This window comes from Thunnus thynnus, chromosome 13 (assembly GCF_963924715.1).
Source record: "Thunnus thynnus chromosome 13, fThuThy2.1, whole genome shotgun sequence".
Taxonomy (NCBI): Eukaryota; Metazoa; Chordata; class Actinopteri; order Scombriformes; family Scombridae; genus Thunnus; species Thunnus thynnus.
The window spans coordinates 24846032-24862716 of NC_089529.1; the positions used below are offsets into that span (position 1 = coordinate 24846032).

Genomic DNA, 16685 nt, shown 5'->3' on the forward strand with positions numbered 1-16685 from the left:
TAAAAACGTAAAATATTAAAAAAAAAAACAAAACTGCTTTATATGTATGCCAAATGGAAGAGTTGCTGCAATGGGTAAAAAATGTTTTAATCACTGAGGATTTGATGTTATTGAGAGGTCACTGGACAGTGGATTTTGCGGTGTGCGGATGGAGTGTGGTGGGGTCATTTTGGAGAGGATTGTAGGCGTGGATGGAGACTGCTGCGTGGGTTTCCCGGATGGAGTAGCGACGCCATCTTTACGCCAGTGCTACCGGTGGGTCTTCGGCTCAGCGGAGTGACGGGTGCTGTTGCTGATCCACCACCAGGAATCGCCGAGCAGCCGACAATTCCTCCCTTTCCACCGGGACGCCACGAACAGCCCGAATAACCCGAGCACCATGGCAGATAGAGAGAACTTAGTGTACCAGGCAAAACTCGCCGAACAAGCGGAGAGATACGACGGTAAGTGTCTGGATAGACAACCGCCACTGCACCCCTTTCTCCCCGCTTCTGTCTCCCTGCGCAGGGGGCTTGGAGACGCAGGTGAAGCAGTTCACATGGATTTGTTGGGTGAGAGGAGACAAAATGGCGGAGATTTCTCCGGCCGAATGTATCATTAAACGTTAAAAAAAATCAACCGTTACATCTCAAATGGAAGAGCAGTATGCTAACAAAAAAATCCATGTTGGGTACTTGTTAACATTAACGTTACACGGTGTGATAAACTAGTGCCCTGCAGCCGTTAGTTAGCTGGCTAACTTATCTGAATGGCTAACTAGCTGGCTAGCCTTTCTTCAGCCCAGACACGCGTCACGCCAAACTCCATTCAAAAATACAGCGGTACTGCAAAACGTCCACACCCCATCAAACATGACTTCCTCCGAGGCTCTAGTATCCGCTGACAAAGTCCAAATCTAACCTATCTGATCCTACTAGCGGCACAATTAATCTGAAAACTGCCTTGGTTAATGCTAACGTTCCGCCCCCACCAACTGTTTTGGGAAGGGAGGATGGTGCCAGCTCGGCATACTGGGTTTCACCAAATTATAACTCACATTTTAATTATCGGACACTGGTGGAAGAAGCATTCAGATCCTTTTGCTTCAGTAAAAGTAGCAATACAGCAATGTAAAAATACTCCATTACAAGTAAAAGTCCTGCATGAAAAATCCTACTAAAGCAAAAGTACATGACTTCCCAATTAAATTAAAAGCTCATTGATTAAAATATTTGTGACCATTTGTTAATTCTTCTATTCAGCATACATATTAAGCATTTACTTTAATATTTAACCTTTTTATTACTAGTTCACTTCCCTGTGTATTTTGGTGTAAATCTCACCAAAAATGCAACACCAATATGCAGTAGTAGAAGTACCTAAATACTTTAAGTAAAAGTAAAAATACTCCATTACAAATAAAAGTCCTGCATGAAAAATCCGTCTTAAGTAAAAATACATAAGTATTATGAGCTTGATGTAGTTAAAGTATTGCAGTAAAAGTAGTGGTTTGGTCTGACTGACTGATATATTATTATATATGACATCATTAGATTATTAATACTGATCCAATCCTACTTTTTCTCTAATGAAATGAAAGCATGTGAGAAGTTTAGAGGGAAAAATCACTATTTGGTGGAGCTGTTAACAACTCATAGACATCTGACATGTGACACCAACTACACACTGCTTTATCTAAGACTTCAAAAGCCCAAAAGGTTGGAGACCACTGGTTTCATCTTTAACAATGTGTTTGTATTTTTTAATTTTAAGAGTGACTTTACATTTAAACAACTAGTCTTTAGACTTTCTGTTGCACCACTGGTGAATTCAGTAAACATGAATAAGGCAGCATGTAAGTTTTAAACTGTAAAATGGTAAGTTTGTTTCACATTTGTTAAACCCCATCTGGTGTTTTAATGGCGTCCCAGTACCATGTGACTGCATGGTGGTCTGGGCTAATTGATTGATAGGTGTAGCATCAATGGTATACAGGGACAGGCGTGGCAGAGTCTATAGTCACTGTGTAATGGCTGGCTAGACAACAATGTTGGCCACGAGTTCAGCTTGAGCCAACTTTGCTTTCAATCGACTACAGTATACACATACATACACGGTATAGTATAAACTTACATATAGAGTCTTGTGCATTGTCACGGCTCACAGAGGCCTTATTAGTATGATTTGCTCTCAGTCTTTAGCTCCATTGTTGGTTAGTTGAGTCTTTTCAGCGGACAGCACAGGCATACCGCCGTTCTTTTGCCTGTAAAACAGAAAAGCAGGTTGAGTGACATTTTCTTTGTTATCATAACGACATCAAACACTGCACCGTGAAATTAATCAATCAATCAATCTTTGTAGTAAAGATTCAGCACATGCAGGCAGGCTACATTAGCCACTGGTGTGTGTGTGTGTGTGTGTGTGTGTGTGTGTGTGTGTGTGTGTGTGTGTGTGTGTGTGTGTGTGTGTGTGTGTGTGTGGCCTGGCTTTTGTGATAGTAAAGCCAATATATGGCAAGTCACAGGGGTCAATTCGTGTATGCTTTAACGCCTATAATTAGGGCTGCACCAACAATTATATTCATTATCAATTGATCTGTATTATTTTCTTGATTAATTGATAGTTATAAATTGTTAAAAAAATAGGGAAAATGTTGATTTATTGTTTCCCAGTGCCCAAGACAACGTCCTCAGATGTCTTTTGTCCCGACCAACAGTCCACAACCCAAAGATATTAATTTATTATCACAGAAGACAAAAGTTACTAGTAAATATTTACACTTGAGAGGCTGGAATCAGAGAATTTGGACATATTTTCTTAAAAATTTGTCAAAACAATTATCAAAATAGTTGGCGATTAACTTTTATGTTGATCGGCTAATCGTAGCAGCTCTACCCATAATAATAATATTCAGAACTGGTTTTTAATATTGAGGGGTGAAGTGAGCACAGCTGCACTCAACAGCACTTTGTTTATCGACTGACATGACACAGCAAGACTCCGACCACACACACCTTTAAGTGCAACACACATTTTATTGCATCGTTTTACACCCATAACGAAACAATTGAATAATTTCTAATCTGCCAAATACACACTTCGATTAAGCTTTTTTTTTTTTTTTTTTTGGAATACTTAATCAGCGATTGTTTTATATTTTAACATAACTTACTGAAATGATGAATAGATCGTTGATACCTGGTTATCTTCTCCACAATAACAAGGTGCAGATGATTAAAAAAAACGTAGTGTGAATAGTGAACACCGCTGTGTTAACCTGTCCATGCCGCACTCAGAGGTCTCGCAGCTCCATATGTCTGATTTTTGATCAGTAACCCTCTGCTCAGGCTCTTCTCTGTGCTCTGGTTTCTATAAGCACCAGATGTATTTTTAATGTATATAAAGAAGGGCTGCAACTAATCTCTTTCATCTGCCGGTTATTTTCTCGATTGATTGTTTCATCAATAAAATGTCAGAAAAGGATGAAAAATACCCGTTAAAATTTCTTAGAGCTCATGGTGATGTCTTCAAATGTCTTGTTATATCTGATCAACAGTCCAGAATCTCTAGATATTCAGTTTACTGTCATGTACGATACAGAAAAGCTTCAAATTCCTCAGTGGACAGGCTGCAACCAGCAGGTTTTTTGTGTGTTTTTTTTTCTTAAAAAATGACTGAAACAATTCTAATATAAAGGCCTCTATTTCTTTATAATAGACTTAAAATAACATTTGTATTTATTAGTGCATTTTATGTGTTTATGGTCAAATAAATAAATTAAAACAACCCATTTTCTGGACAAAATAATGAATTGATTTCTTGAGAAATTAATCAGCAGATTAATGAATAATGAAAATGATCGTTGAATGTCTATGAAGTACACTCTCGCGGATCGACTTGAACATGATTTTGTTGTTGCCCTAGAAGTTGGTGTCCAAAGAGGGTCGGAGAAGTACAGTTTGTTCCAAGTACCGGCGGAGCGGTGATTGTGATCAGCTTCGCAGAGCTCGTAATGCTGAAAAAGTGTTTAAATGGCACGGAGAGGTCATTGGGTTTTTCAGAGTGCAGGCTGGGCTGGAGGGTAAAGCCATCAAAGCAGCATAGTGCTCTTCTTGGCTCATAACCATGGTGTATCAGGTTTCTCCAGCACCAGCATGCTGCATGAAACCCTGCTATCGGCTCCTGCAGGTAACACCAGGGCTCTGCGATATGACGATATATATCGTGTGACGATTGGAAAAACATCTATAGTTTCATATTAGGCTCTATCGTTTATTTCATTGTATACTATTTAGTCTGTCCATCTTTTGTGCGGATTACATGTATAAATGATTCCTCTTGGCTTTTTACTCATAATACTCGAATGTAGTTGTCGTCAACTGGAGTGCTTCACCTGGTTCACTGTGTCTTACGCACAGGGAGGGCTCACCCGGCCCGCGCTGAAACACAGAAGAGAGCAGCAGCGTGACCATAAATGACAACAAAATGCAGCAGAGACTCTCACACTGAGCTGAAATGAAACTAGCGCACATAAATTAGGTAAATAACATAAATAAACAGGGTCTCTACTGTGTTTTGCTGTCATTTATGGTGGTGGTTAGTTTCTATACTGTCACCTGCTCGCCACCACGGGGGCGGGGCTCATCCCTCTTTGCGTGTGTGTTGCGTGCACAGCAGAGGAGAGACGGTGAACCAGGAGAGGTACTCGAGTACAGACAGCTACACTTGATGCATTACTGTAAGTGCAATAAAAGCTTCATGAGTAAAACGCTGAGGGGGCGGGGGAGGGGAAACTATTCATTCATTGAATCTGCAGCTACTTTTTGTTTTAATTACTATGGCATTTTTTACATACCACACATCATGCACCAGAAAACATGACCTTGTCCCACAGTTGCATCGTCACATTCAACACAATATCTCCAGATGAAACAGCTTGTTTTCATCGCCGTTTCTAATCCTATGCTCAACGTTTCACACTGCGTCACCTCGAAGATGTGAAAATTTTAAAAGCACAAGGCAGACAAATCACCTCCGATCTAGCTTCACTCCCCTGGCTTAGTTCCCGGCATCACACCGCACAGTAGCTGTCCCGTCGGCGGTGAATATCTGCATTAGAAGAGTTTATAGTTGGGCAGCGTACCAGGCAGTCCATTAATAAAAACACTGAGGATGACAGAGACCTCTCAGAGCTCCACACTGTGGTTTAAGCTCTTTGTTAACGGGAGGAGGATGCACTTATTTTGAATTAAGAAAATCACTGTGTGCACTTCTTAACCCCCCCCCCACCAAAACATTATTAATAATTATAATGGAAGAGACAGTTCACCTAACTTACACAGAAATATCTTAAGACATGCAGATAGTTTTGGTTATATTTGTTCAGATTTGAGTTTTTTTTTTGTCTGATATTTCTGCCTCAACCAGCAAAACAACGGAGGTGAATGTGTCCCAGTTACTCTGGATAATCCACTGAAGACACTGTTTGACTATTTCTCCAGTAGAAAGTAGTTCTGATGAAATCCAGTGAAATAAATTCTCCTTTTTTGATGATAGCGAACGCCCTCAAACACTGTCGAACATCACACTCGTGCGTTGATAAATGTTCTTGTACTGCCACTGTTAATTAATTGTTGATTAATCATTTGGTTGTTTGAAATGTCAGAAAATAGTGAGAAATGCCTCTTACAACGTCTAAAGCCCAATGTGGCATTGACAAAGATATTCAGTTTACCATCATGTCTGGCAAAGAAAAGCAGCAAATCTTCATAAAAAGAAGCTGCAAACAATTAAAAAAAAACACTTGAATGATTATTTGATTATAGAAGTAGTTTTCGATTAGTCGTTGCAACCCTGAACAGTAGTGAATGAGACGGTTAACAATAGAAAAATAAACTTCCTCCTCATAGATCCATTTTTTTTGGAAAACAAGCTGACGTGCATGAAAACAGCCTGAAAGATACTGGAGAAAAATCTAAAACAGACCCTTTGATTATTAAATTTCATCCAAAATGTGATCTACCATAACAGACCCCAAAAATAGAGAGAACAGCAACATTGGATTGACTTGAAGAAGCGTCAGCTGATGTGTTTTGACCCACAGATACAGATTTGACTTGTGTAACCATGTCGGTCTGAAAATGTTATAAATCTCCCAAGACATCAGTTTCTTGTTACTTATTTGCTGACTTACATGCCAATACTGAATACCAGTAGCTGAAGCTAACAGTTAATAATAATATCTGCCCTGCTAATATATTGATTCAGCTCACCATACATTTATAACCTGTTGTTACACAATACCGCCAAGATTTGTTCACACGATAACTGGAAGAGCCCGTTCCTTATGTGATTCGTGTCCTTGTGTCTCAGAAATGGTGGAGTCGATGAAGAACGTGGCCAGCATGGACGTGGAGCTGACGGTGGAGGAGAGGAACCTGCTGTCGGTAGCATACAAGAACGTGATCGGAGCCAGAAGAGCCTCTTGGAGGATAATCAGCAGCCTCGAACAGAAAGAAGAAAACAAAGGCGGCGAAGATAAACTAAAGATGATCAGAGAATACAGGAAAACGGTCAGACTCATAAATCTACTGTCTCATTCACTGTTTGGAAGCCGTGTGAGATGTTTAATGATGAAAATGCAGATGTTTATTCATGTGATGAAATGTACAGTATTATCAAGCATGTTTAGTCGAGGGGAAGCTTCAAATTTTCAGCAGCAAAAGTCCATTTTATGCCCGTTTTGTACTCATAATCTGTCATCCCTCTAACAAAACATCACCCGTCCTCTGTGGCTCTTGCTGCAGTACACCGACAGTTTCCTCGTTGTGAACCCCCCCCCCCCCCTCCCCCGATCGCCTCCGTTTTTGCCAATCACTGCCTTGTTTTAGCTGCATCATTGCTCACATAGTAACACAGTCTGACAGCATGACAGGCTGTGAACCTTTACAGAGCGTTCTCTCTCTAAATGAGCTAATACCAGGATTCACACTTTCTATTTCTCTGGCTGTAACTGGATCCAGATGTTGAACAACAGCATTAAAACAGGAGTCTTACAGGTGAAACGTTAGACTCGTGTAGACTGTTAAAGGAGGTTTACATTGCAGGTCAGCTGGATTGTACTGTGACTGGTAGATCAGGTGTATTGAAGAAAGAAACCTCAGTAATAATGATAAGAACGAAAACTATGCGAAGATAAGAAGAAGAAGAAGAAGAAGAAGCACGTCGCCCCCGCCAAGTCGATGCATCAGAGTTGAGTGATTGAATTAGAACTAATTTTAAGTTGCTGCTTACCTTTTTATTTCATGGACGTAAGTGCACTCTTAATATAATCAAATTTCCATATCTAATAGGCGAGGTGCCACAGATGTTTTATTTTTATTTATTTATTTATTTTTTTTGGCAAGACTTTTTAAGCTCTTCTTCTCTGATCTTTTTTTTTATGTGTGTTTAACAGCCCAACACCACATGTCTAACTGTAATAAGGAGGCAGGCAGCAACTATGAATCCACTTTAAATCACTTTTTCTACATTTCTGCTGCAGACTGACACCGAGTGCAATGCAACGCCGCAGCCATCCGTTCATTTAGCAAAAAGGAAAAAAACAATCTTTTAATCAAGACTATCTGTAATCATTTCTGCTGTCGTTACAAACTCACCGGCTCCAACTGGGTAAAGGCAACATCCAAAGAAAGATCAGTTTCATTTCTGAGGACATGTGGCCATGAAATGATGTTTAAAATGTCAGGTTTAGACAGTGTACAGTCCCACTACACACTTCACTGTTGTTGGTGCAGCAGCAGACAGAATTTATATCAATGTGTTTTTTTAAATGAATCACATCCGGTCTCATTTACAATTTTAATATATTAAATCACATTCAATCGGAGCTCATTAACATTATGATTCACGACATTAAATCTCAGCTGAGTCAAATCGTATCGAATCAGCTGTGAATCATAAAATAATTACATTTTTATGTTCCAAACAAATTTCACTCCAGCGTCTGTAATATATATTCCCGCGGCGGCGCAGTTCAGTGACAGCGGTGCGTGTTTGTGTGTGTCTGCAGGTTGAGAAAGAGCTGAAATCAATCTGCAACGACATTCTGGATGTACTGGACAAGCACCTCATCTTAGCTGCAACCACGGGAGAATCTAAGGTTTTCTACTACAAAATGTATGTAATAAACGTCTGTGTGTGTGTTTCTGTTGAACTTAATGTGTTCGTCCTGATCGTTTACATGTGAAAGTCAGGTACACGCAGAGTTTGATTTGGCTTCCACATCAGCATTAACATCACTTAGGCAAACAAACACACCTCTCACCTTGACGTAGGCTGGCATGAACATGATTCACTGGGCTCTAAACTGCACTTCTGCTAACCTCAGTCACCTCTTCATTCACTTGGATCAGTACTATCGAACCAGTAAGCTCATCTGATGTTAGTTTGATGTACAGCTCTGCTAATAATATCTCCAGCCTGTATCATACAGCTTCTAGCTACAGCTTTTTCCTCCAGTTTCGCACTGGAGGTGTTGAGTAATTATATTTAACAGCAGCAGAAGAGACAGTAATAAAGACCACATTGATTATCAAGTACAAGCAATTAACTATTTAAATGAAATGTGCTGTGGAGAGAAGTTGAGGAAACTGTAAAAAATAATGCCAGAAAAATATGTTAAAATGTATATTGTATGAAAAAAAAACAACAACAACTAAGCAGTAAACAATGTTAATATTCAAAGGCTTGTTCAGCATCACTGGTGTCTTTATTGTAGGGGTGCAACTGCTCCAAAACTGAACAATACAGGACGTTTGATTCAGTATTTGGCTTGTTTGAATTTATCAAATCTGAACTCTTAACTAAGATGAGATGAAACTTTATTGATCCCACGAAGCCAAATTTAGGCGTCACAGCTGTAAGCCACAAGTAAAAATACATAACACAACATAAGAGCACAACATACAAATGTCTACATGCCAAAAGTGTGAGACCCGAGATGTAACTGCTACCTGTTATGTGTTTTGTAATGTGTGAAAGCAGATTGTCTGACTGACCGCGGTGTTTCCTCTGCTCAGGAAGGGAGATTACCACAGGTACCTGGCAGAGTTCGCCACGGGCAACGACAGGAAGGAGGCAGCAGAGAACAGTTTGGTTGCGTACAAAGCTGCTAGCGACATCGCCATGATCGAACTCCCTCCAACGCACCCTATTCGTCTGGGATTGGCCCTTAACTTTTCTGTTTTCTATTATGAAATCCTCAACTCGCCAGACCGTGCTTGCAGGTAGGTGTAACGGGATTCCCGTGTTTCGAGGATGTGACGTCCTTTCATATTGTTTTATTAAACAGATTTAATGTGTTTCTAGTATTTGTATTTGTGGAACGTTAAAAGGATGTTTTAATAAGAAATCCTAATTCCAGGCAGTCATTGAGTCTAGCAGTTTTCGTCAGAGAAGTGTTGCTTTAGAGCTGGCTGGTTGAACATATAAATATCAGACTGAAACTACAGTGTGTGTGTGTGTGTGTGTGTGTGATGGGAAATGGGTCGTTCAAAGCGCCAGAATTATACACAATCGTCCTCCAACTCTTCAGCTCTCCTGAAGTTTTTGCCTCTTTTAAGCCAATAGATGTGTTTCCATTAACCTGTTTTTATTTACATTTTCAATTTGTGTATAAAAAAAAAAAAATACAATAAAAGTATCTCAGAAAGGTTTTTAGCTGTGGTGGAAAAGTTGGCGTAAATGAAAGCAAAATGCGACAAAATGCAATGGAAAGAGAGTTTCCACTAATGTTCCTCCTCTACTGAAGATATGAAAAAATAGTTCTGTTGCTCAACTTAATACATGAAAAAAATGTTATATTTCCATCATGTTGTTTACATTATTTTTCACAGTTTGAGGTTTGACTAGTCCTTTTTTAATCACCCACTTCCTCTGTAATGGTTTAATGGCCTCGACTGGGGAAAAATAGTGCCACCAGCTGTTTGTCTTGATGAATCAACTCTAAATATTCACAAGTTTTTTTGATCTGTAAATCATGCAAAGATATACAAGTAGAGCCCCAGAATATAAATAAAGACCTGGAAATTCCAATAATTGGATGGAAACAGCTTGTTTTTCTGCCCTGTAATGACCAAAATTTGGAAAAAAAAAAAAAGTGCTGTGAAGCTGTTGCAGTTTAACATTTTTGTCCAATTTGGTAAAATGTGTCCACATGTTTCAACATCATTTCCTCTCTGCCGTGGCTCAAATCCAACATGAAAAGAAGCCGAGAGCGTGTTCCAGCTGTCAGGACGCTGAGCGAAATGATTCTCAGGAACGTGGCAACTTTCTGGAACAACTTCTGAAAGTGAACAGATTGTGAATTTCCATCCCGACACAAACCCCCCCCCCCCCCCCTTCTTTCTTTTGTGAACAGAATCAAACATGCGTAGTACAGATGCTGCCGCTGTGTGTTTCGCTCTTTGACTGTATATAAATATGGACGACGCGTCTCCACTTCCTGGTAGTGAAGCCAAAATGTCTCCTTTTCCGGGAGCCGCCATCTTGCTTATGTGACGCCATCTTTCTTGTGTGACGCCATCTTGCTTGTGCAACGCCATTTTGGAGCCAGAGTCTGAGCTGTAGAGTCGGACGGCGGGATGATGACCTGAGGGACACGCCCCCCTCAGCCGTCCCGCCGCCCGACGGAGGTTTGAGAGCGGCTGTCGCAGCTGTCAATCATGACGTCACACCCCCCTTTTATATTGTCAAATTTAAAAACAAACTTATCAGAAAAAAATGAGCATGATAAGAACGACCTAAAATGACAGAAACCATCTTTGGGTAAAAATGTATTTGACCTGTACTTTGATTGACATGGAGGGGGCGGGCTTTATACTGCAACCAGCCCACCAGGCGGTGATGGAGATGTTTTGGCTCTACTTTCTGGGAGCTGTCATGTCGTCCATCTTAATACACAGTCGACGGTTTTGCTGAGTAGACAGTATATCCACCTGTTCGCAGTGTATATACATATATATATATATATATATATATGTGTGTGTGTGAGTAACCGTGTTGTCCTGCCGTCCTCTCTGCCGACAGGTTGGCGAAGGAAGCGTTTGACAATGCCATTGCAGAACTGGATACGCTGAGCGAGGAGAGCTATAAGGACTCAACACTTATCATGCAGTTGCTACGTGACAACTTGACACTATGGACCTCAGACGTGCAGGGAGACGGTGAGAGAGCGTTTCCTTTTTCTTGTCAGGGCATCATGTTCATTTCTGAGTGATTCCTTACTTTCACCTTTTTGTTACTCTGCTTTTTGACAGATTTATTCTTTTATTCTTAACACCGACTTGTCCCTTCAAATGATAGCCTCCTTCTCCACTCATCCTCCAAGGGATGATTGCTGCTCTTGATTGCAGCTGATAGAAAGAATGATTGCAAGAGAGTTTCAAGTATTCGTCTAAGTGCAGAGGCTGATAATAATATAAAATAGCATCTAGAAAACTGTGCAGAACTTTGTTTTTTTCCCTCTAATTTTCCCCCTCTCACAGCGGTTCCTCTTCAGACGCTTTCGCCTCCTTTCCTTCCTGTCTTCATACATCCGACTCATTACTCACACTCTCCTCTAACGTCTCATCTCTCCCTCGTTCTTCTGTAGATTGTTAAGGACAGCCATCTTCCTTCACTCTTCCTCCATTATAGAAGTATATTTCGTAAGTCTTTCCTCCTGTCTTGGACCGTTTCTAACGTCAGTCCTGTCTCACCAGCCCGACGCCCGTCACTAACTCCCCACACGGCACAGCACAGAGTCCGGCCTTGCTGAATGTTCTCCTGTCCACAGCCCTGAACACACTACTGAGTTTAAATTGTATTATTTCCTTTTTTTTTCCACCTGTTCACAAGTTTTTCTGCATGAGTGGAGCTCGAGCGCTGTGTGTTTTTTTTTTTTTAGTGTCTCCAGGGTGTCTGCAAGTCTATGAAAAGTCTAAATCATGCAAGATCGTGTCCAAAAGAAAGCCAAAGTCCTGACTTCACTTCCCAGCCAGCTGCTCCTCCACCAGCTTCTGTCACTCACATGTGTTTTAAGATAAAGTATCAACTACAACAGTTGCTATAGAAGAGAGAATTTAACCCTTATTATTTTAATAAAGTTAAGCAATGTTTAATTTGTTAGCATTCTGAAAAGCTACAGCTCTCCCATGAAAGTTTTCTAGCAGGGAAATGTGTGTGTTATGTTACTTTTTTCACAATTACCTGTGATACACACACACACTTTCCTTTTATGAGTGCAAGTGACTTTTATTCTGAAACCTCCCAACTTGTTAGCTGCTGTCTAAAAGGTCAAACCGCTGTTTGAATATGAAAAGATAAAATCTTCAATGTGTAATTATCTGTTTCAATTAAAGTTCAGTGTGACAGAGAGCTACAGGTCAGGCTTTGTGCTCGAGCGGTGGGCACTCCGTCAAACGTCCCACCAGGCAGTTATTCTCTCCGATAACCAAAAAATGTGAGAAACTAGTGAACTGCGCTGAACAGATAATTATGACGCCAAACCATCTGAGAAGTAATGTGAGGAAGCATTTTTGGATTTTGATACAAAAGATGAAATAATCATAGATAAAAGTCAGGCTGATTGCTGGACCACGTAGTTTAGAAAATGTGTTTTTAGTTGATTTTTTTTTGTTAAAAAAAGATACAGACGGTCCTGTTAGACTGGTCACAGACTGCTGATGTTTAATGTGTCACAGTGTCGGACTTGTGGGAAAGTTTGTTTGTTAAAGGACAGATTCAAGTCTTTTTTTACAACGACAGTCTAGGAGCTCAAATGAACATTGACACAGGTTTTTGCTGGTTGTAATCATTCCTCCTGTTCATACTGACCGTCAGATGAAGTTTTTCTGAAGATATGATGAAGCTTCAGTGGTCAGTTAGTCAAATGAAGTGGATAAATTCAACATTTACAGTCTTTTTTAGCATCAAATTCCCTCTTTGTGTTTCCCTGTTGAGCTGCGGTGGAAGTATAGAAACAAATAAAGGAACTTTGTCACTAAAAAGACGTTGACAGATATCTACTTGATTTGACTCATTTGGACAGAGGCCTCACGGTAGCTTGAGATAAATGTTTAAATATATTTTTGGATAAAATGAGGAGTGTGGATTTTGTCCCCCGTCTCTTACTTTGAAAGCACATTTAGATGGGACCTTCTAGTGGTCAGTATGAACAGGAAGAATGATTACAGCAAGAAAAACCTGTTTCAATGTTTATTTGGGAAGCTGAGTAATGAGAAAGACTTGGAAAAATTACGGATGTATCCTTTTTAAGGAAGCCAAAAACAGAAATATTAAGTAAGAGCGTTATGGATTTTGAAGGTTTTCTTACTTCAGAACACGTTCACTTTGGCTCTCTGTGGAAAAGACAGTCCATGATTCACTTCTAATTGGAAAACGTGAGCAGAAACACAAGTGAACGTTTCCTCTAGTGTTGATTCAAGCTTCAATCTAAAGCGGAAGAACTTGCGGACATCCCTGTTCCTTCACACCGTGCACGTCAGTAATCACAGAACACAGCCTCACCCAGACATGATCTGCCGATACGCACCAGCGGGCCGAGTTTGGAAACCTGTGAACGCAGCTGATTTTGAAGTGTGATGTAACAGCATGCGGGGCCGCTCGCTCGCTCCATCTCCCGTGGCTCTCTCACATCCCCCCGGTTAGCCGCGGCACTAATGAGCACTGTTACGGTTTCTATTTTAATCATGACGGATTCTCAAGCCTTTTGTTATTTGTGCCTCTTAATTCTTCATTACACAGATGGCTGTGTTGTCTCTATGGTAACCTCTCCAAGCAACCGGTGGTGCGAGATCACAAGGCTTTTTACCACCCTTCGTAAATCTGACTTGTTTTTGAAGGCGCTGTGGATTAACTCTCGCTCTACTGACACGCTCAGTGGTCAACACTGCAGTATATGAATGTATGACTGCCTGCATCACACATCACTCTTCTTTCTATCATACAACTTACGAGTCCCTCTTATTGTTACTATACTTCTCAACAGGGAAACACAAAGAGGGAATTTGATGCTAAACAGACTGTAACTGTGTCAGATATCCACTCAGACTGCTGAAGCCTCAGATAAGCTTTTTTGCATAAAATGACTCATGTGGATTTTGTCCCTCATCACTTACCGTACATTAAAAGCACATTATGAAGGGGATCTTCTAACAGCAACCAAAACCTGTGTCAACGTTCATTTGGGCTCCTGACTGTTTGTGATTTAAGACACACTTAAAAAAAAATTGTGAACTCATTCTTTTTAATGCATCCCTCTACTCACTAAAGACAGGAACTGCACGGGGCGGAGGGCTTATGCTGGAACATTTAGTTGGTTCATATCCCAGAGACGAGAATATTAACGCAGTACATCGAACCCTGTCAGCACCTTCCCGCGTGTGTTCAGCCAACTTGGCCGTCACCACTTCGCCAACACGCACCGTCTTCCAATTCTGTACTTAAGGGATAAGTTTGGCAATTTTTCTATATTTTTTTTTCTTATCGTCAACAAATCTGATGCACCAGAACCAAACCAACAATGAAGTATTATCTGTGTATCCAAAGCCTGATCTATCTCATTCCTCTGTCGCTTGCTTCAAAACGGCTCCAAAGACTAATAACAGCAAATAAAAGTTCTGCTCTGCCTGTGATGACAGTTTTATACAGAAATATTAGAAAATAATTTGATCTCCTCCCTGTCAGATGGAGGAAAGTCTGTGATACCAACTTTGGTTTTATGTTTTACAGATGAAGACAGTTGCATTATGGGAAATGTAGGATACAGTATGTTGTTGTAGTGATATAATAATATACTGTATGTTGTTGGCATGTCTGTGTTTTATAATTGTGATTTTAAAAAGTCAACTGAAGTTCATCAGACGGCAAAATTTGTGTCAAAAGTAGTTTCATCACAAAGTAGCTTTTAAAGATCAGATTAATGTTTATAAGAGACGATTTGAGTCCAGTTTGGCTGTTTTTTTATTTGCATGTAATAAAACAAATGTGTGGATTTATTTTACAAGCTCTGTTGTTGCTCAGATGGAGTGTGTGTGTCTGTAATTCAGCAGTGAATTCTGTGAGTTAATCGTTTTCTAGACAAATGAATTGTGTCTCTAACAGCAGGAGAAACGCATCACGCTCATTCACTCTCTCCCAGCAGGGCCGCGGCTCTCCCGGCCGATCCGTCCGTCGTAACGACCGCGTTTAGCTGCTTTTTTTTTTTTTTTTTTTTTTTTTTTTTTTTGAAAACGTCTTATTAAGCCTTGAAAGATGACGGCAAACCTCTGTGACTGATCCGTTTCTGTTCCTCTTCCTCAGGTGAAGAACAGAACAAAGAAGCACTGCAAGATGCGGAGGACGAGGCCCAGTGAGACTGAACAACACGAGACAAACCTTTCCTCTCCTCCTCCTCCTCCTCCTCCTCCTCTTCCTCCCTTATATCTCTCCTCCCAGCACTAGCTCCTGTCCTTAGTTACAGTTTTCAACTGGGTTTATACTGCAGCCCTCTCTCTCTCTCTCTCTCTCTCTCTCTCTCTCTCTCTCTCTCTCTCTCTCTCTCTCTCTCTCTCTCTCTGTCTCTCTCTCTCTCTCAACCTTCTCCTCCGTTTCCTCCCACCTGTCTCACCTTTTCTCCTCGTATGCACATCATCTCCCAGTCGGGTCATCATTTCCACTTCCCCGGGGGTTTTTACCATTTTTTTTGTTTGTTTGTTTGTTTGGTTTGTTTGTTTGTTCGTTTTTGATGAGTCAGTTTGCAAGTCTGTAACCCTTTAAAGGTTCATGTCCTCTTTTACTGTTTTAATTTTTGCTTTACTTTGCTGTATCATCTGTTGCCAAGTACGCTTGCCTGTATTTGTAACACACATATGCAAGAGTTTATTTAAAGACAATACTTTGCTGTTCAACTTGTTCCTGCGTATGTGTGTTTATGAACAATAATAATGTCCATGCCTCTGTCAGTCTTTTTTTTTTTTTTTTTTTTTAAACAATTCAGTTTGCAAATTGAGGAAACATAACGGTGACGGAAGGTTTAAAAGGGATGCGTTAAAGCTTTTTAGGAAGAACTAAGTGCCCTCTTTACTTTGTGGTTACCAAATCTGCTTCTTCCCACACATCAACAGGTCTTCTTTTTTTTTTTTTTTTTTTTATTAAAAAGACAAACAGCAGAATGTCCCCCCTTCTCCGAGCATCACTCTGACCTCTTCTCTCGTCCGCTCTTGGACCAAGTATTGTGCTGAAAGGCTGTAGCGCCTTTGCTAATGGCAGATAGCTAGGTAATGGCTTTTTAGCAGACAAAATGTGTATGTGTGTGTGTGTGTGTGTGTATGTGTGTGTGTGCATGGGAGGGGAATGCTCAACACTCTTTGATTGTAATGTAATGCAGTTGTGCATTGGCACTATATGGGAAAAAAAAAAAAAAAAAGTTTGGGAAAATAGAGGCCTGCTGTATCTTACTCCCCTGACTCTTTCAGGTTTTCCTCGTCTCTACTCTCTGTCTCTTTCCTCTCATTTCCTCTCTTCCTTCTGTTCAGTATGTGTAACGTGAATCTGATTTGTACTACTGGATATTCTCACCGGAGCCACAAGTACCATCTGTATTCTTACTGAAACACAGCATGGAATTAACATTAAACTTCAAAACTGAAAAAATGTCAAATTAA

At 40.4% G+C, this 16685-nt stretch overlaps 1 protein-coding gene across 2 annotated transcripts; it reads left to right on the forward strand.

The window, feature by feature from the left end:
• The first annotated feature begins 178 nt into the window (after positions 1–178).
• Positions 179–16685, forward strand: LOC137196010 (14-3-3 protein epsilon). Of its 2 annotated transcripts, XM_067608779.1 has the most exons (7): positions 179–443; positions 6352–6551; positions 8051–8157; positions 9060–9266; positions 11068–11204; positions 11633–11687; positions 15343–16685. In XM_067608779.1, the coding sequence occupies exons 1-6, from the start codon at positions 380–382 to the stop codon at positions 11638–11640; spliced, it is 723 nt and encodes a 240-aa protein (XP_067464880.1). In that variant the 5' UTR covers positions 179–379; the 3' UTR covers positions 11641–11687; positions 15343–16685. The 2 variants fall into 2 exon arrangements, with proteins under 2 accessions (XP_067464880.1, XP_067464879.1); XM_067608778.1 differs by lacking the exon at positions 11633–11687 and having other exon boundaries at positions 183–443.

Coding starts and splice junctions, on each gene's coding strand:
- LOC137196010 (XM_067608778.1), top strand. CDS start 380: ATGGCAGATAGAGAGAACTTAGTGTACCAGGCAAAACTCGCCGAACAA. Junction 444..6,351: donor ACAAGCGGAGAGATACGACG/GTAAGTGTCTGG, acceptor CTTGTGTCTCAG/AAATGGTGGAGTCGATGAAG. Junction 8,158..9,059: donor AAGGTTTTCTACTACAAAAT/GTATGTAATAAA, acceptor TCCTCTGCTCAG/GAAGGGAGATTACCACAGGT.